This window comes from Pipistrellus kuhlii, unplaced genomic scaffold (assembly GCF_014108245.1).
Source record: "Pipistrellus kuhlii isolate mPipKuh1 unplaced genomic scaffold, mPipKuh1.p scaffold_m20_p_7, whole genome shotgun sequence".
In the NCBI taxonomy this organism is placed as follows: domain Eukaryota; kingdom Metazoa; phylum Chordata; class Mammalia; order Chiroptera; family Vespertilionidae; genus Pipistrellus; species Pipistrellus kuhlii.
Window position 1 is genome coordinate 19084617 of NW_023425573.1, and position 24527 is coordinate 19109143.

Sequence of the window (24527 nt, forward strand, 5' to 3'; positions counted from 1 at the left end):
TGCTATTGTTGTATTGTCTCTGGTTATAACAGGAACTCATGAGAGTGTGGCAGTTTTAGTACAAATTTGGGATGGACCTGAAATTGTTCCCCTACCTTTTAAAGGTAGTGCCTGGGCTGGACAATGGCCAAATAGCTGGCCTTACTACCCCCCACCTCCCGAGATGAGAAAGTACTTTTATTTGAATGACACTGGCTCCAGGCAGTGGAATTTATAGTAGTTAAGAAACAAAATAATTCGTAATGGCAGTAAAAGCTAAATTATTTGGAGTAGCATCATTTTATGTATTTTATATAGTAAGTAAACATGAGAGTGTTCAGTACCAACAACCAGGAGGGAGGTGCTATTTATTATTGACTCCATTCCACAGATGAGGAGAGTGAGACTTAAGAGGCTAAACAATCAGTCACTCGGCTACTAACTGGCAAGCTTGGAAACAAAGCTGAGATCTGAGAAAGCCTGTGTGCCAGCCCCCAGGTGTGTCCCTCCACACACAGACAGACTCATGCAGTGGAAACGTGGGTGGAATACCTGGGCACGCCACTCCCTGTTCTGGTCAAGGTCACAGCCATGGCAGGGTCTGAGAAGCCCAGAGTGTACACAGAGGGAAGGCCCACACCTGGGAACATGGTCTATATAAAACTGTGAGAAAAGGTTTCTCTACTCCCCGTCATACCAAAGTGCCAATCCCATCCATTCATTAGCCCAGCATTTACTGAGTGCCTAGCGTTAAACAAGCATTTGTTAGGACCCAAGCCTAACTGCTATGAATACAAAACTATGAGGAAAGAGGGACGAAGAGCAATGACAACGCAAGCTATGACATCAGTATCACACAGAACTGAAACCTGTTGTCCGCAGGGGATCCCATGCTCAGAGCCCTGCCCTATACCCGCTTCCCTGCCACTGTCAAGCTTCTCCTTGAGTCCTCCATGAGCCAGTAAAGCCATTTATAAATTCCAACCTCAGCTCTAATTACACTGTCAGACGACCCCTGAATGTTCAATCTCTGCTCTGCAAAGTCGTCTGTTGGCAGCTGTGCATTTTGAAGGCAACAGAACAATGAGAAAGATCCTTTCTTTTCATCATCATTTCCCCTGCTATGATTATGAAAAAAAGCCTGTTTGATGTAATTTGCCCCGTGCACAGTTATCCTGGGAGAAGACCTGGCAATGCCCCGCTAGGTGGGAATGAAAGCTGCTGCTATTACATAAATGAGAGACAATCACACAACTTACGAGTGCAGGGCATTGAGGCGGCATCACTGTCGGCTCTGAAAAAGCCTCGATCACAGGTGCAGGATATGGCTCCTTCCCAGACAGAGTAGCTGTGGGGTGGGCACTTGGCACAGGTGGCATCTGTGGAGAGGGCTTTGTAATATCCAATTTTGCAGGCTATAGGAAAGAAGAAAAACAAACCAATATAAACCGCTGCTAATATATTATAGCAAAGCATAGCATCACCTCCTTGATTCTGAGGAAGGAAGACATTTTTGTTAATCACTAGTGATCACCTGACTGGAGATACAGGTAAAGCAACCAAAAACAGTCACTCTTTAAGAGACATTAACATTTCTGGTCAGAGGGCAGAGGAGCCCCATGGAAAAAAATTTTCTTAAAACTGGTACTATCAATAAAATCACAGCTAAAGTTTCCCCAGTGTTTCCTGTGTTGCTGGGACCCTGCTATTATGTATCACATTCAATCCCACGACGCCTCTTTTCCATAGGTACTCTTATTAGCCTTACCTTCGAAATGAGGAATACCAGCTTTGAGCAGTAAATTGCCAGTGCCTGACCATGCATCTGGTAAATGTCAGGGGCCAGCTTTGACCCCAAATGCCCTGCCCCCAAAGCCTGCACTCTTTGCCACATGCGATGAAATCTGAGAGCATGATCTTGAACCAACCAGTTGGAAGTGTAGCCAAGTGCCAACAAAAAAATGGGGGTTGCTGATTATTTCCTAATTACAGCTACAGAGGACCAAAGGGAAAAAACCCACAAAAACAACTGAGCACAAAAGAAAAGTTGTTCAGACTTAAGTCACAATTTGAGGGGAAAGTTCTAGATACTACCCAATAGTAGATTCTGGAAATAAAATATGTTAAAAAAATTTTTTTAAGATCAGAAGATAGTTTGTGTGTTTATTTTCAAATTAATAATACCCTCTCCAGGTTTTCAACACTCCCCTCTCTCCCTCCACAAACTCACCCCTCCTCTCTCCCCACCCCCCACCAAGGGGCTGGTGCAGAGAACATGGGCCATATAGTTCCTTATGCACCTGACACACTTTCCATGACTTCATCTTTACAAACATCATCATACTGACACCGAAGACTGCTTTCACTAATGTGGAAAAATCCACTAATTCTGGGAAACCTCACAATAAAAAATAATTAATAGAGCCATGCTCCCCTTTTTTCTCCCTATGCCCTTCACGATCACCTCCCAAATCTGTCTCAATCTCAAATAAAAATTGATCAACACCATCAGTATTAAAACCCACAGTGACAAGGCCATTAAACATAAAGAAAGCTATTTCAAAGACCAGAGATAAAAATAAAAATAAAAAAGTGACAGTTACCAACAATCTTTCCAATGTGATCCACTCTCAATTTCTTTCCATTTATCACCTCCTTAGAATGACTCTATTCTATCAAGAATACCAGTTAGGAGAAGAACCCATCAGGTAAGTTTCCATCAGCCTGACCCACCAAAGGAAACCAACTATGCCAGGAAGCTAGCAGATTTTATTCAAATGAGTAGAGACAAAGAGTTCCACAAAACTGCTGGGTTCTCTGAGCAGAGATGGCCTCATTCCCTTGTCTCATTACTCATCCATCAAGCACCCATGTGGCTTCCAGTTGAAGGCTGTTCCTCCCTCTTGCACATCCTGTTGGCATTTCCTTAATTGTGCTCTTGTAATCACAAGTGGAAAGGGAGTTTAGCAGAAGCTCTAGAAAGGCACAGAGTTCCTTCGTCGCTATTAACTAAAGTTGTTTATGGAATTTCCTTTAACGAGCCCGAAGTTTATGACGTGTGGCGCACCAACCATAAAAGCGCTCGGAGATCAATCTCTCCCTTATTTGCTTTCATCTCTCACTGGACCGGAGCATCTTAGAAAAACAAGTTGCTCCAGTGACTGAGATTTATGTGTCTCCAGTTTATACAGTCCACATAATTAGATAGGGTTCAAGATGCAAGGTGCTTTTGGTCATGCTTACGATGGCCCTAGGGTTTGGATTCAAATCAGAAACTCCAGGTTTGGCAGAAAGAAGCACTAGCTTGTCCGTCCCACATCAAACACCACAAGTCTCTGAACTCGGGACAAACCCACTGGGTCCTGTCTGTCACTCACGTAGCCACAGCCAACAAAGGCAACCTGTCACGGGCTGTGAGGATGGCCAAGAAAGCATGCATTGCTTTTATTATTTCACATCTGGATGTTGGAGGAAAACTCTCCCTGTTCCTGACTAATCCTTGTGCACCCCCATTTCACCAGGCATCAAAATCTGAAAACTCACAATGGCACCGAAAGATTGACAATGAAAATTGGCCTTGACTGATTCATTGCAATGGGACACATGGCTCATTCAAAAGCTTGTAAGAAAAAAAGAGAGGTGGGGAGCATCGCTAATTCTTCAACTGCCATTCCAGTAAGATTATATCCAATCAAAAAATGAAACCTATAGTTCACAAAAATCAGAGTGGAGGATGTCTTTAATTTCTTAAAGTTCAAAAATTAGGCTGAAACCGGTTTGGCTCAGTGGATAGAGCATTGGCCTGCAGACTGAAAGGTCCCAGGTTCGATTCAGGTCAAGGGCATGTACCTTCCCCAGTAGGGGGTGTGCAAGAGACAACTGATAGATAATTCTCTCTCGTTGATGTTTCTAATTCTCTATCCCTCTCTCTTCCTCCCTGTAAAAAATCAATAAAATATTATATATATATATATATATATATATATATATATATATATGTTTAAAAATTAGTCCTATGGACATACTAATTTAAGAAAAAAAACTAGTTTGGATTTTTATATATTTTTTCTACATTTCCTTGAAGCTAGTATTACTAGTACTAGTAGTGTATTATCAAGAATGTGCATATGTGAATTCAATTGGAGAATATGGTTTTATTCCTCTTTGTAAAATTGAAGGCTGCTGTTCTTTAAACACACTGACTATTTTATTTTCGTTTCCTCTTGCTTTTATGAGCACAAGCTGAAAATACCAAATTGTCATTGTGCTATTCTCAGCAACCCTTGCCACATGCTTTTGTCTTCAACTACATTAAGACCATCTTATTAATATTTCAGGATTCTTAGAAAGGATCTCTGAAAATATAGTAGTAGTTTTTCATGCACATAGACATTTTGCTGTCTACGTTCAAAATGACCTACTAAACTGATGGCTCAGTACTTTTTTTTTTTTCTCTGAGTGGCTGGTTCACAGCCCTTCAGCATTTGGTGCACAAATGTGTAAGTACGTCCCATATTTATTCACCACTTCTTTGCATCTTCAAAATTTTAGTTCATCTTTCATTGTAAAGAAAAGCCCAGTGAAAGATATCTGATACAGCAAGCAAGCATTGACACGTACTATGATTTTCCCTCATTCTCTGGTGGGTGAGAACAGTTATACCAAATTTTTGAATGATAATGCTTTGGCAAGCAAGCTTGTAGCGAGCCAAAGTGCACACCCAAGAGACACCATCCTTCTGCCCCTTTGCAGTATAACGGATGGTTGTACTTGGCCTTTCAAATATGCCACCATGGGAAGATATGTTCACATGAACAAGGCAAATTTTGAATCTATTTTCTTTTGTCTTACCTTAATTAGTTCTTTCTGCTGACTTTAAATAAAAGAAAAACTTATTAAATAAATGAGGATGAGGAGGAGAAAGAAAAGTTCTTTTCTCTCATTAGTTCACCCATTACCCTCAGGTAGTTGTGCAGTGTGGGACAAAAGTAGGTTTATAGTTGTGCATATTTGAAACAGAGTTCATTCTTGTATTATTTCTTAATTATTGTATCATTTTTCATATAAACCATTGTAAACCTAATTTTGCCCCACCCTGTATTTTCAGATGGTTTTCTGTAGAAGTTTCTTTGTGAAATACTTAAACATAATTACTTTTGGTTAAAAATAAATAAAAAAATATTCCTAAGTTTATATAATACCTTCAGGATTTCTTGGTGCATAGATGACTTATTTACATGAGGTGTAAGGCCCAACTTAAGGAACTAGTTAAACTTACTCTTGAAATCTACCCTATATAGATGTTAGGGTCACGTTTCACCTTTTGAAAGAAATACAGAAAAATTGATAGTACTTGATTGACTTTATAGTCTGTTTTTAGACAAATTTAGTTTGTATTTGGATACTATAGTAAGTTAAATAAAATACCATGACATATAATATTACCTTTTCATTTTACATTTTTTTAATGTGGCTATTAAAACACTTAAAAGTATCAGCGTGGGGTGTACAATATTTCTTTCAGGCAATTCGGCCCACAGTCCAAACTACTAATTCTCCTCTGGGCTTGTGCGTGTTTGTGCACACACCTGCACTCAGGTACTCTTGCAAATGTTGATGCTTACAGTGGTAGGGATGTGACCCCAGAACTCAAAGACCTACAAAACTCACCCTGAGCCCACTTCAGGCTTAGATTTGCTTCTATTCAAGTACTGCTCTCAGCTCTAGCTAATTTGAAAAGAAAGGGCTAGTTTGAGCTCTAACTGGTTTGGCTCAGTGGATAGAGGATTGGCCTGCAGACTGAAGGGTTCCAAGTTGGATTTTGTTCAAGGGCATGTTCCTTGGTTGCGGGCACATCCCCAGTAGGGGGTGTGCAGGAGGCAGCTGATGGATGTTTCTAACTCTCTATCCCTCTCTCTTCTTTTCTTTAAAAATCAATTATATATATATATATATATATATATATATATATATATATATATATATATATAATTGATTTTTTAAAGGCTAGTTAAAGTGCTAACAAATAGGTATTAATGGGTTAACAATTACATTCCTAGGTAACGAATTTGCATTTTAATACAGATTCTCCAGAAGGTCAAAGCTGAAATTCCATCAGTGGCTCTCCAGGGGAAATGTGAGCCATTCTGGCAAACTTGTCCTCAGAAAGCAGCTGACTCTGGGAGGCCTTTGTTCCCTCCAATCTCAACTGAAAGGACAAGCACGATGGGAGCTCTGCCTTTTGAGTTCGGATGTAGCATTTTCAGTGTGCTTAGCAATCTATTTTAGAAATTCCAAAGTCACTTAATGGCCATCGTTGAATTGTTCACTTGCTAGACTGTATATTTTACAAATGATGTAAGAATAAATGCTGGGAAAAGAAGACACTCTGTCAGAGAGTTTCTGCTTTGAGGTTTATTTTGTAAAAACATGCGATCCTCAGCCACCTTCAAGGAAGCTATGAACATTAAAAAACATTCCCCATAGAATAGATGGGAAAACTGAGGCAGAGAGGTTGCAGAGTTGCCCAAGAGAGGGTTGCTTTACTACCCCAGGCTGTGCAGCTTGAACTACTATGTTCACAGACCTCTTCAACTGCTTTTGAATCCTACAGGGTGCAGATAGACAATTGCTGCAGGGAAATGAGGCTCTGCTTTGGGTCCACTTGATTCTGTCCCATTCACACAGAACAAAACAGGGTCAAACACTGGGAAAACTACATTGTCCCTGTCACTCACATTCCATAACAGGTTTTATTGATGCCTTGAGAAAAAATAAAAATCAGGTTTTAAAGAGACTTTAAGGATCATCTAATCCAGGGGCTGCAAAAATTTCTGTAAAGAGCCAGATAGTAAATAATTTAGGCTTTGCAGTCCAAGAGTAAGAAAAAAGATATTAAGAAGGTATTTGCATAATGGGAAGACAAAGGAGGACCTATGTAATACTTTCAACACTAAAGATTAAAAGAAAGAAGATAAAAGTCTAGCACTTACCAAAAAATGTATTGATGCAATTCAAAATATAATAGTAATTAAGTACAGTTGGGTTTTTATTTATCTAATACAGATTTACTAATGAGAAGAATGGAATTCCAATTTGGAGAGATAAAATTTCCCTTTATTGGAGTTGAAAGAAAGTATTTCCTATTATCAAATTGATTGCAAATGTCATCTATAAAAAAAAACACACCCTTAGCTCTGAGACTATACAAAAAACAGGTGGCAAGCCTGGGGGCCAGACTTACTGACATTTGATCTAGTCCAACATGTTCATTTTCAAGGTAAATGACTTGCCCACCCTTTCTTCTAAACTCTAGAGGATCAAGTTTGGAATCCAAGGTTCCTGGATCTCTGTTACCCTCAGTGCCCAATCCGTCCCCCACCTCCACCCCCGAGTTTTTAATGACAAAGTTTAATAAAGAGTGCTTTCTTACCATTGCTGCAAAAGAGTCAACTTTCCAGCCATCTCTCTGGAAAACTGATTTGAGTCTGTACTATAAAGAGTAAATCCATCTTTAAGTGGATTTTCTTGATTAAATGATTTAGCCTTATTTGGGGGACATTCTAGTTCATTTTGGGAGTAACTTCTTTTAGGCACTTCAAATTTTTGCAATTATAAATTATAATTAATTTTAGCATTACAATTTTTTTTTTAGATTTTTCTTTTCCTGGGAATCCTAAACTTTAATTGTTTTCATCTATGAAATAAAAGAATGGCACTGATTGTTGTTTCTGAGCTTCTAAGATTATAGAACTAAAACGGTAGTTAAAATACTTTGCATTTGTGACTCATGTGGACATATGTTGCCTTAAAACCTTTGCCAGTGGACCTAGGTTTACTCCCTATCCCAACTTAGAAGTATTGAAGTACTTTGAAAGACATAACTGGGCTCTTAGGTCACCTTTGATGTGGGCTAGCCTCTAGTTTAAGACATCAGTTAATAAAATATAAAAAATAAAAGAGCCACTGGAGTGAAGATGACCTGGATCCAAATTCAGCCAGGACCCTAAGCTCCTAGTCAGAGTAGCAGGCATTGTCAGGCCTCAGTGCACACGAAATGACTTGGATGAGGGCCCAGCAATTGATCTTTGAACAAGTCCCCCAAGGACCATAGACAGGCTAGGTATCAAGAAAAAATTTTATTTTAATTTTAAAAATATGCAAACACATTTTTAAATTAAGTAAATTATTGGATTGCTTTTTCAAGGTTTCTTCTTTCCATCAACAGTTTATAATGCAAACCATCTCCTTGAGCAAGCCACAGTTTGATTCTATTCTCCTCTCCTCTCAATCTCCTCCCACTGTTTCCACTCTTACCTCGGAGCTAGCTTTCACAAAGCCAGGCAGAGGTAAAAAAAAAAAAAAAAAAAAAAAAAAAAAAAGACACCTCCAAAAAAATCTATGCTGAAAATTGACTTGCTCCTTCAAGAATTGAATGCAGTATAATCCCATAAATAGGTGGGTAATTCTAAAATGTCAGATGCAGACAGTTTTCACATACGATGCAGTAAATCCTCCCAAAGCAGTTCATGTAAAGCCTGCTAAATTTAAATTAACTCCATAAAAATTATTGAACACAAACAAAAAGAATGCAATGGAGAAATCACTTATTATTTTCCCTGCTTGCCTTGAAAATAGACAACCTAATTATCAGAGGAGCTATTTCTCTTGGGTGAATCTGGGGAGAGTCAACTTCAACAGTGGAAGTTACAGAATAGACAGAGTTCAATAAAACATGGAGGAGAAGCAATGTAAGTAGCAGACTCAGCATATTAATAAGGTTTAATTCCACTGTCAGACATTCTGCTTAAAAGCAGTCTTCTTCCCTACAGGCATAAAGGTACCAATGGGAATGAATGTTGCCAGCTCTAATCTTTGTACCTCCAATTTTCGGCTGGTAAGCCTGGGGTTCTTCTTTATGGGGGACTTTTTAAGGCAATTATGCTTCCAAATTTAGATGTAAGTAACTGACTGGTAGGACAAGTGAAGGGCGTCAGTATCTTTGAAAAAGATATAACCCACTCTGATCTGAAGCCCCTCCCCGGTTTGACCACAGTATGGTTAAAAACTTTTATTTAGTATTATCATTACAATTTTAGCTAAAAGGGACAAATATGAATTTGTAATGAATCACAATAGATCACTGTTGGAAATAAATAAGTTATTTCAATTTGAGAAAAGGTGACAATTTTAAAATAGAAGGCAGCAAAGCAGACTTGTAATAACAGCATGTGTTTTTAAAATATGTTGTTTGTTAAATAAAGATTCCTGATTTCTACTCTAATCCTCCTTCTCCCACTTAGGACATTGAAAATTTGCTACATAATTTTTTTTTTTTTTTACATAAATCATGGATTTCAAAGTTGCCTTGAAAAACAATTACTTCAGGGAAACAATCTCATCCTCAGAGTGCTACAAATGCTGTGTGTATTTGTTCTCTTTGTCTCATACTAAATACCACATATCAATGATCATGACTTTCTTCGGTAAACTCTGAGATTAAAGAAATACTGGTTTGATAATTTTCTCAGTTGATCAATCCTATTGAAGATATAAATCTGAATAGATTGAGTAGAACTTGATTGAATGACTTACATTAATATTTTTAAGGTTATGACAAAATTTTTAAGTTTTTCTGCCTTTTGAATATGTTAAAGTTAACATTAGGAAAGGAAACACATGAAGGTTAAAAAGAAAATCACCAATGACCACAATATAAAGAAAAAAAAGAAAGAAAAATGAATGCTTTTAGATGAATTAAATGCAGAAAGTACTTAGTCATGTTTTAAAAAGAATACCTAATCCCTGCCTCCAATTTAATATAAAAATTATTGAAAATATATGAGAATACTTTTGAAAGATTTAAATGTATGCTGCCCTATAGCTATCAGTCCTCAACTCTGATAGAATCTCAACCAGAGAGATGGCATGAAATCTTCACCATTCACACCAAACGTGATTGCCTCTGACATTTCTGAGAGAAACAGGCTTTTTGATGAGTCGTTATTTTCTTCTTCACCCCTTTGATGCTTGGGTACATAAAGACTACTGGTTCTTTACACATCTACTGATTGCAAATAACAGGCCAGAGCACTGAACAAAGGAAGCAGCTGTTCTACTTTATTCCTCACACTACCCCATCTGAATTTAACCCTAGAGTGTAGGCAATTAGCATGGTTACGTAAAAAGTTTGTCCATTAGGAGGCATATGCATTCATGCAGTCATTCAGTCATTCATATTTTAGCAAACATTTATTAAGCTTTTACAAACTAATAATAGTAATAATGATAGCACTTACTGAGCACATACTAAGCCTTGAGAGGCTGGGGAATGGGAAGCTGTTGCCTTCAGGGAGGGAGCAGACCATTGCTCACCATGACATCTTAAGGAGTTCTCTCTTACCGACAATTATGGGAATCTATCCTACACACCTAACCCAGCCTGTCAGCTTGTAGAAGAAACTAACTAGAAAACCAGCATCTGAAAGAGTAGGTGACCTCTGAGTGAAAAACTCCGGAGGAAAAAGGGTTTAGTCAGGAAGCTGGTTCCACCCAGAAGTTAAAATAACAGTTCGTGATTGCTGACCAGGAGCAAATCACTGTGGTGGCCACTCCGGGTACTGACCAAGCTGATGGAGAGAAGGACCCTCTTTTTTAGGGAGATCCCAGCTCAATTGGAGGTTCTCTCCTTAACTCTAAGTACATCCTATACTTCCTCAGTTTCTCTATTAAAAATTAAAGGTTGTAAGAGAGAGCGGAAAAGAATGAAATATGTTCTGAAGCTGGGGCCAGACCAAGAGAGACAAGTGTTAAATAATAATTTGATTAACTCTGGCTGCATTGCTAGTCATTGTCAGCCGGATGACTTTATAGCCTGAGTTGTCACACATCATGATTTATGCAGCTGAAGCGACTGAAGTAATAACTGCTCAATGCCCCCTCTTCTTTTTTGTTATGTTGATGGGGCCTGAGCATCCAAAAAAAAAAAAAAAAAAAATCTTTACAAGACTGAATTCCCTAACGTTGCAGTTATTATTAGCAGCTCATTATAATTCTCTGCTGAGTTTTGTGATCAGGGGTCCCTTCACTGTTTTACCTTTCGAATATTATTTACTAAGAAATTTTTGAAATAAGTGTTTAAATAAATAAATTTTTTGCAATAAACCTGAATACTCATAATTTAAAAAAAGTGACTTACTTTAATGGGTGTGACCAGGTTAAACATCTGTTTTTGGAATTTCATATAGTGGGTTAAATGATTTTATAGAGCTATCTGCCAGCATTTGATATTATATGTGTTTGACTATCCCAACACTGCTTATGTCTGAGAGAACAAAATAAAAAATCCCCAAGAGCTCCCTGAAGAGTCCTAGTCTAGACCGAGGGAAATTTATGGGAAACTTGCACCGTCTGTTTTTGGTGAGGTAGAGGCAATCTGAGAGATCAGAGCAAGAACCTGCAAGACCAAATGCCTGAGATGACATGGAGAACGTCATTATTATGTACACCAGTGCTAGTCACAACGTACCTTCTCCCACTGACTCAGTTATACTCCGAAAGCTGGGGAGATTTGATCATTGTTTTAATGCATTCTGAACATGTCCGGTTGAAAAATCATTGTCCCAAGAAAGCAGTCTTAACTTGCTAGCAGAAACATGCCGTGTGACATGGAATGCTCATGTACACCCACTTTGACAAGGCTGGCCTGGCAACTTGCCATGACGTACCTGTGAGCTTTCACTAGGACCACCTGGACACATGGGAAGTGAGGAGAGAGAGCGGTGCATTTACCGATCTCAACTCCACGGCACTGGGACAATTTCCTTGCTTCCATCTGATGTCTTACAAAACACAAAGGGCCAGTCTCTAGGCCCTCCTTACTGTATGGCAGGTCCCCTCCTCCCCCCTCAGCAGCTCTGGGAGGTTCTCCTGGCGAAAGAGCTTTGGCAGCCTCAGCTTTCTCTGTCATCAGTTTGAATTCATGGGAAAGGGCAAGGTGCCAAAAGTGCTTGCAGGTGAATTCCTCGCCCCTTTCAAGTGCATCTGACTTCACACCAGTGACTTTAAGTGTGTTTATCTTTTGTGGGGAAGGATTATCAGTTAGGCCGGTAAATCTTTTCCAGGTATAAATTATAAATCACAAACAAGGATGCCAGGGGAAATATCAAGTCATAATCTGCTCGTTTGTCTGTATCTCCTCCCAGGTATCAAACACGAGCAATCGTGATGAAAATTGATATTCTTAAAAATAAAAACAAGACCGGGATGCTGACATGTTCCCACAGTGTGGGCCACAAAGAAAGAAAAGAGTGGAATGATTCCCCTTTGTAAAATATGGATGGGATGGCAGTGGGAGCTGACCTGTTTAAAGAAAGCCGAACAAACCAGGCTTATTATCAAAGGCAAAAATCCCGTGAATAATTCACATATCCTAAATTCATCTCAGATGTACCACAACCTTTACTCATCCAAAACAAACTGCTGGACCAGCTTTCAGAAATAAATCTAAACAACATGGAAAATAGAAAACTTTTCCTAGGATTCCATTTACAAGATGTAGCCTCCTTGGATTTAGGAAAATGGTTTAATCTCTGTGCTAATTACTCTTCCTTTCTATGCATAACAAAGCAGGTGAAAATCATTAAAAAATACTTTCAGCCAGCCATCAAAAGTAGATCATTTCTGTGTCAGGAAAGCTGAGACCATGAGAAAACCTGCATTTTATTTATTAGAATAGGAAACATTTTTCCCCTAGCCCTGAGGCTGGATCATTCTGAAAGAGGTTTGGATTTGAAATATAAAAAAAAAAAGGGGGGGGGGGGGAATGAAGTCATAAATACTTCTCCCAGGGGGAGAAAACCATTTGGCAGGTAGATGATCATCTCTATGAACAAAATGAAGCATTTTTCCTCAAGGCTATGTCAAGGTTACACTTGGTATGTCAAAACCACAACCATTAATCCATAGCACACATATGTAGGTGCAGGAAATGGGCCCAGAGTGCGGGCCTGCCCAGGGGCCAGGCTCTGTGGGACATGAACCTGGATTCCAGGCCCAGCATTTCCCAACTGAAGGCCTCTGAGCCTCAGACTCTTCACAGGACACCAGACTAACTAACTTATAAAATCTCTTTTTAAATCTCTAAAATTCTAAGCCTCTACTCTTCCCAGAATCTGGCAGACTCAATGATCCTGAAATAGCCAAAGGTGTTTTAATAACCACTAAAAGTAATTTGGAGTTTTGTTCAAATGATAATCAGCAGATTAGTCCAGAAGTTGTGCCTCTCCTTCCAGGACTTGTGTGGGCTCATTGGGGCACTGAGAATATGAGCTCAGCCTCTTACCGGCCCTGGGGAACCATGAGCAGGGAATGAGTTATGGGTCTACCTAAAGAACCACCCCCGCCCCCAATAAATTCATAACTGCAAACTTTTCATTGAACTTTCTCCTACCTGTCGTAGCAGAGATTTCTGCGTGCTCCTATGTTCTTTTTGCCACTTACAAAATCAAAAACGAGAACCAAAGAAATGCCTTTTCTCCATGGTGTTCCTTCATTCCACATGTCTTGTTAAGCACCTACATATGCCTGGCATAGGAAGGGGATGATTGACAAGGTCTCTGCTTTTTTTTTTTTTTTTTTTTAAATATATTTTATTGATTTTTTACAGAGAGGAAAAGAGAGGAATAGAGAGTTAGAAACCTCAATGAGAGAGAGTCATCGATCAGCTGCCTCTTGCACACCCCCTACCGGGGATGTGCCTGCAACCAAGGTACATGCCCTTGACCGGAATCGAACCCGGGACCTTTCAGTCCACAGGCTGACGCTCTATCTACTGAGCCAAACCGGTTTTGGCAAGGTCTCTGCTTTTGAAGAGCACATGCTTTAGTGGCAGGGATATAATTTAATAGGGGAGCAAAAGCAGTGATGTGAAAGGGATTGAGGGTGGGGATGGGAAAGGGCGTAAAGCAGGTGCTTAAGAAAGGCCTTTCATAGATGACACATGAGTTGGGCCTTGAGCTAAGAAAGGAACGGCAAAAATGTTTTTACATAGGAAAAGCTTATTTTTAAGAAAAAGAGAAAGTGATGAAGGCCCTGGGATGAACATGTAGTAGAGGGACAGAAAGAACAGTGCTGTCTCTGGGAAATGTTTGAAGTTCAATACCAAGGCTGAGCTTAAAGCAACCAGCAGGGTCCACAGTGTAGGAAGAAGATGCAGGGTTTAAACTCAAATGAAATTTGGTAGAGGTCTTTTTCAAAAGACCATTTTGGCTGCTAGTCGAGCATCATGGTAGGAAGTTCTAATGGAAATAAAGTGACCAATTAGGTGCTATTGAGAGAGATGGGTCAGAGGACCACGGTGAAGGCAGTGGTGCCAAGATCAGTGGTTGGATTCCAAGTGAGTGACATAAAAGACTAACTTTGCTTTTTCCCATAGTCATAGATGTCCCTTTAAGTAGACATAAGATACCAAAGAAGTGACATAAGGAGCACATTTTTATTTTCCCCATGGCTCTGTCCTTCAAAATGAGTCATGTCTAGATCCACCTGAGTAGACCAGGCCAACAAGTGTCCACTGCTAATTATAGGACCCCTCCCACCTCAGCTAACACAACAGCATTGCCAGCCCGATGACCGAGCCCTGAGTTCTGACCACTTACAGTGGGCCACGCCTAGATAAGAGCTGCATAACAGCAGCCACTGACTCAAGGGAGCCTGCCAAGCGACCAGATTCCTGAGTGTGATTCAAACCGGAACTGAGAGCACAGTGGACAAGAGTTTGTTAACAGTAATATAAATAAATGAAGAGTTATTAGATTTTGAGTTGACATGAAGGAGCTGTCGGTGTGGGCAGTGCTCTGTTGTTATTTGAGTGAGACCTTCACTTTCCTTTTTCCTCACAGAGCCAACTTGGACCTAATTAGGAGACTGCAGCTAGCTAGTTGGTTTCCAGGAACACTGAAAAGTGAGTCAATTTTTCTGACCTGGTTCCTTTCTTGATCTTTTCTTTGATTGCCCCTGTGGTCATAGAGCTCAGTCCTTAACCTGCAGTGCAAAACAGTCCTCCTCTCCAGCTTGTAAGAAATGAAGAAACAGATCAAGAATTAGAAATGATTCTCTCTTACAGACCCTCTTTTTTCCTTCCTTCAACACAACTGTAACTCAGTAATGAATGGTGTTTTTAGAGTTTTATTGGCCTTCTCCCTGTAAAATACATTCCTAGCTCAAGAGCAGCAGCAAAGGTGCCTATTCTGTCTACTGTGAAATCTCTAGCACTGAGTATCGTATCTTGTAATGGTAGCCACTCAATACATATTTGTAGAGTAAGTAAATTGATGGGTAAAAGATGGCACAGTTAACGTAAACATCTAAACTTTGATGACCATCTCTAGAAGTCGGGACACAGGAGGCAACTGGGACCACCCTTGGCTATTATCCAAGTTTTACAACGATCATTTCTGGTTCACTTTCCTGTTTCTATGGTTCTTGGCCTTTGGGACTTAGATTTCAACCTCAAACAATCTGGGAACATTGCAGACTTTGCTGAAAGTTGCCAGAAGGGAAACAGGACAATCCTAACACAGGCAGGCAAGAAGGCCTGATGAGAATGCAATACCTAAAGGGTATGAGGAGTGGGGAGACAGAATCTCAAATGCTTTTACATTTGAGTACTTGTCATTAGAAGAGTAGGAAACCAGTGCTTCAGATCACCCAAAGCAAATGAATCTAGAGAGCAGATTAGATTTGAAAAGCTAAAATATTTATTTATGAAACATTTGGGAAGGAAAGTTAGCAGTGAAAGTTGGAGGGGCTGAGGCTGGAAGGGAAGAATAAGTCATATCAAAGGCAGACTTGAGAGCTCAGGCTGATAGGATAAGAGATAAGTCCCTTTGCTAAGTTAGTCACACCCTCCCACATACAATTCTCTTGGCACAGGTTCTCTTACTAACAAAGCAGGCATGCTTGAAACAAAACATAGTGCAGTGTAACAGCTATGGTGCCTTTAAATATTGTTTAAAAATATTTTTTTAAAGCATCAAAGGGGGCAAGGTATAACAAAATATGATCCAAGCTTTGAGAATGCTAGAATAATAAAATTACTAGGGTCCTGTGGCCACAAAGGAAACCCAGATTTTCTTATCATACCTGAAATATGTGTGAACCTTGCGTCACAAACAACAAAGCTTCCATTAATCCCAAGGCACTGTGAGGTAGAAAAGAGATGGTGATTCATAGCAAGACTGAGGGAAAGAGTGAGATGGAGAAAAGGACACTGACATTGAGAAAATGCATTTCCTTTTCTTCAGCTTTTCAGACCAACCTAAAAGAACTTATTTCTGCTCCAGCTATAAAGACATCCCACTGAGGATCCTGTGGTCATGGATGGTACTAATGCTGTTGCCAACTGCTACTCCAATTTAATCCTATCACTAACTATCCCCTAGGAAGGGAGGTTTAATGATAAAAGAATATTAAAAGGCCTGTGCTTAGAGGTAGAACAACCACTGTATCCTTTGAAATGCTAGGCAAAGCAAACATTCTAAATTCAACAAAAGCAGATCACCTCTGCACAGCCTAGAGTTCCAGCCATGCCTTTCCAGCTCTAGGGTCAAGATCTTTTTTTCTGCATCTGCAGTTTCTGCTCCCATTCCTCTTTACTAGCCATTATCTACATATAAGGTTAATTTGTAAATACCCATTTTGTGTCCTAAGGAAAATAGGATGCTCATGCTAATCGCATTATGCCTGTGTTTAAAATCTTTCAAAGGCCCCCATTTGTACATCATAAAATTCAAACAGAAACATAGAGAAAGTAAAGACCTTCATGTCCAGTCCCAACTTGCCCCTCAAATGTCCTACACTTCAATCAAACCAGATGGGCTACCATTTGTTTTCACTTGGATCATTCACACATTTTCAATCATTTTGGAGTAATAAAATCTTAACTTCTCTTCAAAGCCTAAAACCAGCACCACCTCTTCTATCAAGCATTCCTATACTGGAGAATCAAAACTCAAATTAATGTTTGTGTACACAGCACTTCTTCTATCTTTCTGCTTATTTGCACATATGTTTATTTTCCTTATTTTCCAGCAAGCAACTGGTAAACACAGAGGACAAGACTTATGCTACACACAAACACATGTATACTCACTCAGAGTCCATTATCTTATCTTGAATATAATAGATTTCTTTAGATCACATGTGTCAAACACCAGGCCCGCGGGCCAAATCCATCCCTCCAGGCCTTGCAATGTGGCCCGCACTGCGCTGTCATCACTGCACTCCACTGCGTTTCCATCACAATGACAGTTTATGACTGTTCAGTAAACCATTCCGCCCGCGATTTAGGCTGGATTTTAGATTTTGGCCCCTTCTCTGATTGAGTTCGACACCCCTACTTTAGATAGTGGCAGTCCCAAACTTACTAGTCAAGTGTTTCAAGACTTTTAGTTCCAATTTCTCTCCCTAAGAATCTTATTTTTGAAAGCTCAATGGTAATCTGTTTGCCCCGTATGCAATGGTGACTCTGAACAAATGAAAGTCAATTGTTCTTGAAACCCAGGTTTCATAATACAATATCATAATATTTTGATGAAACCTCCCTCAATGCTTGCATTTTTAGTATGCATTACTTGGAAAATTATACAATGACAAATGGCTAATATAACTCAATAACTCTTTGAAGCATATTTGCATTTCATTAACCACTGTAATATTTGCATTTATTTGGAAAATGGAGATTGTAAAAGACGAGTTATTCTATACACAGCCAGGTTTGAGCTGGTCTATACACTACTAATTTAAGGACATCTTGCAAAAATTCCTTCCATAGTTTTAACCCCTCACATTCTGTGACCTATTATTGTGAATGTGAATGTCAATCAACTAGCTATTGCTTGACCTAAGTTCTAGCAGCCAACTTCACTTTCAAACTTTCTGCTCTATAAGAAAGAAAGAAAGCTCTACCCAAGACCAAATCAATGGTTTTGATTAGATGTTTTAGGATATAGAAAAAGTGGAATTGAAACTGGCCTTAAGGTTTCCAGACCAAAAGCCTGAGAGAGTGGAGATACTACAACCAAGACAGGAACTAGAGGAAGAAGAGTTGGTTAGGAAAAAAAGTGGTGAGGGCAGTTAGGCAAGCATTGAATCTGAGATAGTTAAGTTGAGATATTCAGGAAGTAATTGGAAATGCAGGTCTGGAGGTCATCATGAGCAAAGACAAAGGTTTGGGAAACATCTGTAAAGGACACAAGAGTTATAAGAGTAGATGAGCTGCAGATTCAGAAAAAAAAATCAGCAATCTTGGAAACACCATACTTCAAAGGTAGTCAGAGAAAAAGAAATTAAAAAGGCAGAATAGACTAGAGAACACAGAGTAAGAAGGGGACTAGCATTTGCTGACCACCATCAAGCACTTGGCCAGATACTTTAAATATGTGATCTCATTTAATCCTCATCATTTGCTTTTTCCTGAATTTTTGCCAGTTATGCCCACTATGTCAGTGAGGCACCTGAGAGTATCAGTGAGCAATAGCACAAATCAAAATCTATATTCACCATGGAAGGACCAGAAAAGTTCATGAAGAAAACCAAGGGAAATCAGAATTTCAAGTTATCGAGGAGAATGAAACTCAGGCAGACACTTGGATAATCCATGTCAAAGATGTTTCCAGCCATTTAGGGGAGTGATATAGACGGAAATTAAATTGTAGGTTTGGTCCATGAGATGAATCATAATGAGTCAAAAACTTAGCTAATAATACCTATGCAATAACCAATCCTATATAATAAAGACCTAATATGCAAATTAACCCTCACACCCTCACAAGATGGCTGCCGGTGACCAGGCCAGCAAGGAGGTTAGTGAGGGACAACCAAACAACTGAACAGCAGGCTGCATGGGCGACCAGGCTGGCAGAGGGGGGTAGTTAAGGGCAACCAGGCAGGCAGGCAAGTGAGCTATTAGGAGCCAGCGGTCCAGGATTGTGAGAAGGATGTCTGACTGTTGGCATTCGGACATCCCCCGAGAGGTCCCTGATTGGAGAGGGTGCAGGCTGGGCTGAGGGGACCCTCTTCCATGCACAAATTTTGTGCAGCAGGCCTCTAGTCTAGAAATAGACAACAGATTGCTGTTACCACAAAACTTATTACAGGGATTTAAACCAAACAAACACCCACCCTAGAACATGGCAGTAGTAGAATCTCCCACATTTCATTGACTTGTGTTGTATTTTTATATGTTTTACCTTTCATGTTCCTGATATCTTAACTCACAAGCCAACATCTCTTGCCATAAATTAAAGATAATAAAAAATAAATCTTAATTATTAAAATTTTAACTATCTATCACCACCTACAGTTTGAGAACCCTAGTATCACCAACAAGCCTCTCACACTTACAGAATCACTGGCGGATTGCTTGGGTAATAGCAAGTAACTATTGGAACTAAGTAGTTCCATACATTCTCAACAATTCTAAGAAGTAAGGACTATTATTAATTGATTTGTTTATTCAATAAATATTTTTAAGTACTTAGTCCTAGTGTCAGTGTTCTAGGTACTAGGGAAAAAAAATCAAAACTCCTAGTTAAATTGGTGGTGGGACAGAGAGGGGAGTGAAGAGAAACAAAAAACTAAATATATATAAAATGCCAAGTGGTTAAAAATGTTTTGGAGGGGGAGGGAAGAAATATATATTTCAATTGAGAAAACTGAGGCACCAAAGCAATGTCTGACTTGCAGAGAGGGCAAGGAAATGTCATGAAGTGATGAGCTGAAGGTCAGATGCAAGGACACTCCGGAGCAGACTTCTGCCCACTCCTGTGTCAGATGCTAGCCCTGCTCCTTAGCACCAGCGCTCCACAACAGATAAGTATTAAAGCCATCAAATTCAGCTTGAGTGCACTTTACTGCCAGGCTTCTGAATGAAAGAAGAAGAAAGAAAAAAAGGAAACTTGAGAAAGCATAATCACCTATATGCAATCAATAAGACAAGTGGTAAGTTAAATGTATGATATTATTCCTCCAATGCTTGCCTATCTTTTCAGGTTTTTTTTTTTTTAGTTAAAATGAGAGTAAGGATGAGAATGAAGGGCAACAGCTAACCCATGTTAAATCTCTGTAGATCTATAAGATGCTATATATATTGAGCCTTATATAGCCAGTATTACATTAGAACAAATGGTACCTGCAGGGTACAGTTGTCATCCCTAATGAAGCCTGTGCTAAACAAAAGGGCAAACTAGAAAAGACAATGAAGTATAGTCCTACAAAGTGACCTTTCAGAATGTCCCAAATGCTTAACCAACTACATAAATATTAAACATATCTCAATGGCTTTATTTAAGCTGGAAAAACAAATTATATAAGAAATATATACTGGGAATTCTGAATATTTTCAACATCTCAAGTGTTAACTCAGCTGACTAAACACAAACTGAGTCAGTTGCCACAAAAGAGTTCTTAACTAGCACCTAAACCTAGATTTGATCTGATTGCATTTGAATGACTACCACCAATGAGCTCAAATGAACATGCTCACATTTAAAGTATGTGTTCCCCAATTCAGAGACATGAAATTAAGTTTTCCAAATAGTAATCATATTTTTATAACTGTTTAAGTTGCCATAAGTGTCCTATCTACTGTCTCAGTTACCTGGATTAAGTACCAGAAAAAAAAAAAAGAAAAAAAAAAAGGGGGAGAGGCACATTTCCTAAATCTATAAATATGTAGCTATAGCCTTCTAAAAGAGCTTCCTATTTTCAATACTCAGACCAAATTACATGCTCATGATAGAAATTTCTATTTCATAAAAGAATGTGGTAACAATTGATGATGTAAACCAGACCAATCTGTCAAGTAACGTGGCATTCACAATGGCCTCGGGGCACAGCAGCTTCCAGCCATCCATCCCTGCAATGTGCACACAGAAAGGACATCCATTATGCTGTGTGCAACTTACCATTTAGATGGATAGAAACTAGCGCTAGACTCAATGTACAATACATATATTAACTTAAAAGGCTAATTCTCTGACTCGCGGTCTGGATACCAGAGCTGTGAAGGAAAACAAGTTATCTTTGCTCCGTAAATTACCTTCCCATGAAACAAGATAAGGGAGGTGAGAAAGGGATATGTGTTCTATTTAGTTTCATTAGTTCCGACAGCGGGGATGCTCAGGGGCACCTTTGCAGTGTTTCATCAGTGGAGGCAGAGCTTCCCAGTGGTTAGGCACGCGACCAGAAGTCAGAGAGGCTTCATTGAATGGTAGGGCTGCCACTTCAAAGTGAGAAGTGACACTGAACTCTCAGTTGTGGCTTCTTCACTGAAATGCAACAACATTATGTGAGGAATAATGAGACAGTGCCACAAGTACTGGATGTAGTACTCAAAATATAGGGTATAGGCTGCCCTGAAGTCCTCGCCAGGAGACATAAGCATGGAACCTATCACCTCTACTTAGAAGTGTTTCTTCCTGACATTCAGATTCCCTGTAAAGATGTTGCTAAGAGTAAATAAAGAAGAAAAACCTATTGAGTACTTTTATTTTTTTGATTTATTATTTTACAACCTAAAGTGTATATTTTATTTTATTGATTTGTTTGGATAATTAAAAAAGTTAATTTGTTTTCCAGTTGTAGATGATGTACACTATTAGTTTCAAGTGTACAAAATAGTGCTTAGATATTTATATGCGTTATGAAGCGATCACCTCGATAAGTCAAGTATCCACCTGACACTATATACAGTTATTACAATATTATTGGCTATATTCTCTATACTGTACTTTGCATCCCCATGGCTATTTTTTTATAACTGGCAATTTGTACTTCTTAATCTCTTTCACCTCTTTTCATCCATCTCATCAACCCTCTCCCATCTGGTGACCATCAATTTGTTTTCTGTATCTATGAGTTTGTTTTTGTTTCATTTGTTCATTTCTTTTGTTCTTTAGATTCCACATATAAGTAAAATCATATGGTATTTGTCTTTCTCTGTCTGACATATTTCACTTGGCATAATGCCTTCTAGGTTCATCCACGTTGTTGCACCAACTGAGTACTTTTAGTTGCTGTGTGCCCATAGTGCTGACATAGTATATGATCCTCTTCACAACTCTGAGTGACACACAGTTTTTCCCACTTTATGTTTTTACAAGACAAATGGTGTTTCAGCAAAGCTTCCAACTAGTTACATGGCCAAAGTGAGAGTCAAGTTGGTGTTTATCACATTCTAAATATAAATACAGCTAATATTTATTGAATGATTATGGCTTTGCAATTTACAAACATAATCTTACTAAATATTTAAAACAAACTTATGAATAAGGAAACACATTATCTCTGTACTAAGCTAAAGAAACTGAGAAAAATAGAGTTAACCAGTGAAAACATGAGGTTAATGTTTATGAGTCAGTATTTAAAAAATAATGAGGCGATCAGGGAAATTAAACATCCCCATTTCCTCATGGTTCAGAGGATTATTATTAATAAACACATTCTATTCTTTAATGACAAGTGTTTCTGATCAATGAGCATGCCCACCTGCAAACCTGCCCAGTCTCTCCCAGAAAAACTTAAGAAAGGAATAGAAAAGGAGAAATACAAAACCATGACCCAGGGGAGAGGTGGTTCAATGAACAGATACAATCCTCAAAGAAAGCCTTGTATAGACCTTCACAATCTCCAGGACAATGTTCAGCCCCACAAGACTGAGGGGGTCATATTCTGACCTGAGACTCCATCCTCATTCACACTCAGACATTTACAGCTGGTATGCTGACCCCCTATCCCAACAGAAGAGGTTCGAATGGGTATGCTCAACCCTCAGGTGTGTTCAGAGTGGCAGAACCTGGAAGCCCAGGCTTTCTTAGGACCTCCTCAAACCCCTCATAAAGATTCAACACAGACCCAGCTGGCATGGTTCAGAGGTGAGCGTTGACCTATGAACTGGGAAGTCATGGTTCAATTACCAGTTGGGTCATATGCCTGGGTTGTAGGCTCGATCTCCAGCGTGAGGTGTGCAGGAGGCAGCCTGTCAATGATTCTCTCTCTTCATTCATATTTCTATCTCTCTCTCCTTCTCCCTTCCTCTCTGAAATTAATAAAAATACATTTTTTAAAAGATTCAATACAAATATTAATGGCTTATATTTATCCCACAACAGCCTTATGACATAGATACTGTTATTACCATTTCATAGGAGAGAAAATTAAAGCACTAAATGATGAAGGAACTTACCCCATAACATTTCTAAGTAACTGGACTGAGACAATGGGTCTCCAGAGCTCACTGTGCTGCGCTGCAAACCCCTTCTTTGAATGTTCCCCCCAATTCCTAGGCTCATGAGCAGAGTCAAAGGAATTCTTTCACATATTAAAGGTGTTTATATATCTTTCCCAAGCCCCGCCCCGACCTAACTACTCCCGATTTCCCCTCCCCTCCTTTTCCACACACACTACACAAACCTTATCTGTTGTTTAAAACAGAGATTGGCCTGTCCTGGTCACTCCTGTGTATATGCAGTGAGATTCCTGATAGGAAGGCCAGTAATCCCTAATAAAAGTCTGATAACGGTCACTTAGATGAGAGAGCAAATATAATATATTAGCTTTACAGGAGAATGTACTCATTGAGTTAAAAATACACAGACAAAAGAAGATAGGACCAGCATAAAATAGCAAATGAAATAATCCTAATCCAGTTGGATAACCACCTCAACAGAAAGTACACATGTACCATTAGATTTATCAACAGCAACTACAACAAAATCAAACAGCCAACTAAACATTTTATCTGCTACCGACCTACCACGCCCAGCCACCTTTGTTCATTTTACCCTTACTCCCTTTGAATCACCAAGGCCCAATTTCAATACCTTTTTCATTATAATAACATTATAATTGCCTTGCTTGTTTGCAAATCATTTGCATAAACAGTACTTCATTAATGAACTGAGTCATCAATACCACCCATAAAAGTAGTTCTCCCATCTCCCAGATTAGAAAACTGAGTTTCCAGTAGGTGACCCAGCTATCAGGGCAGGAACCCGATCTGATGCCAAAGCCAGTGCTGCTCCCATTACACTAGCTCCATGGTCGGCAAACTGAGGCTCTCGAGCCACATGTGGCTCTTTGGCCCCTTGTGTGTGGCTCTTCCACAAAAAACCACGGCCTGGGCAAGTCTATTTTGAAGAAGTGGTGTTAGAAGAAGTTTAAGTTTAAAAAATTTGGCTCTCAAAAGAAATTTCAACCGTTTTTGTCCTGTTAATATTTGGCTCTGTTGACTAATGAGTTTGCAGACACCTGAACTAGCTCCTGTCCCTCTAAGGGCCACCTGCACAACTTTCCTTCTTTCTCCTGGCTGCCTGGTCCTGTACCATCACCAAATCTGCTACATCTAAGAATGTAAAATAGTTTGCAAATGCTCACGTAACTAAAGGTATGCTCATTTTTAGTCTCTGTCAGATAGGCCTCTCTGATACAACCATATAAAGACTCAAATTAGCATTTGCAGGCTCAAATAAATAAAAAACACAGAGCAT

At 39.3% G+C, this 24527-nt stretch overlaps 1 protein-coding gene across 1 annotated transcript in view; it reads right to left on the reverse strand.

Annotated features, from left to right (window-relative positions):
* EPHA4 (EPH receptor A4) overlaps nt 1–24527 on the reverse strand; it is a 135038-nt gene that overhangs the window by 74220 nt on the left and 36291 nt on the right. Inside the window, 1 exon segment of the mRNA XM_045575716.1 lies at nt 1239–1394. Within this exon segment, the coding sequence (XP_045431672.1) occupies nt 1239–1394 (156 nt within the window).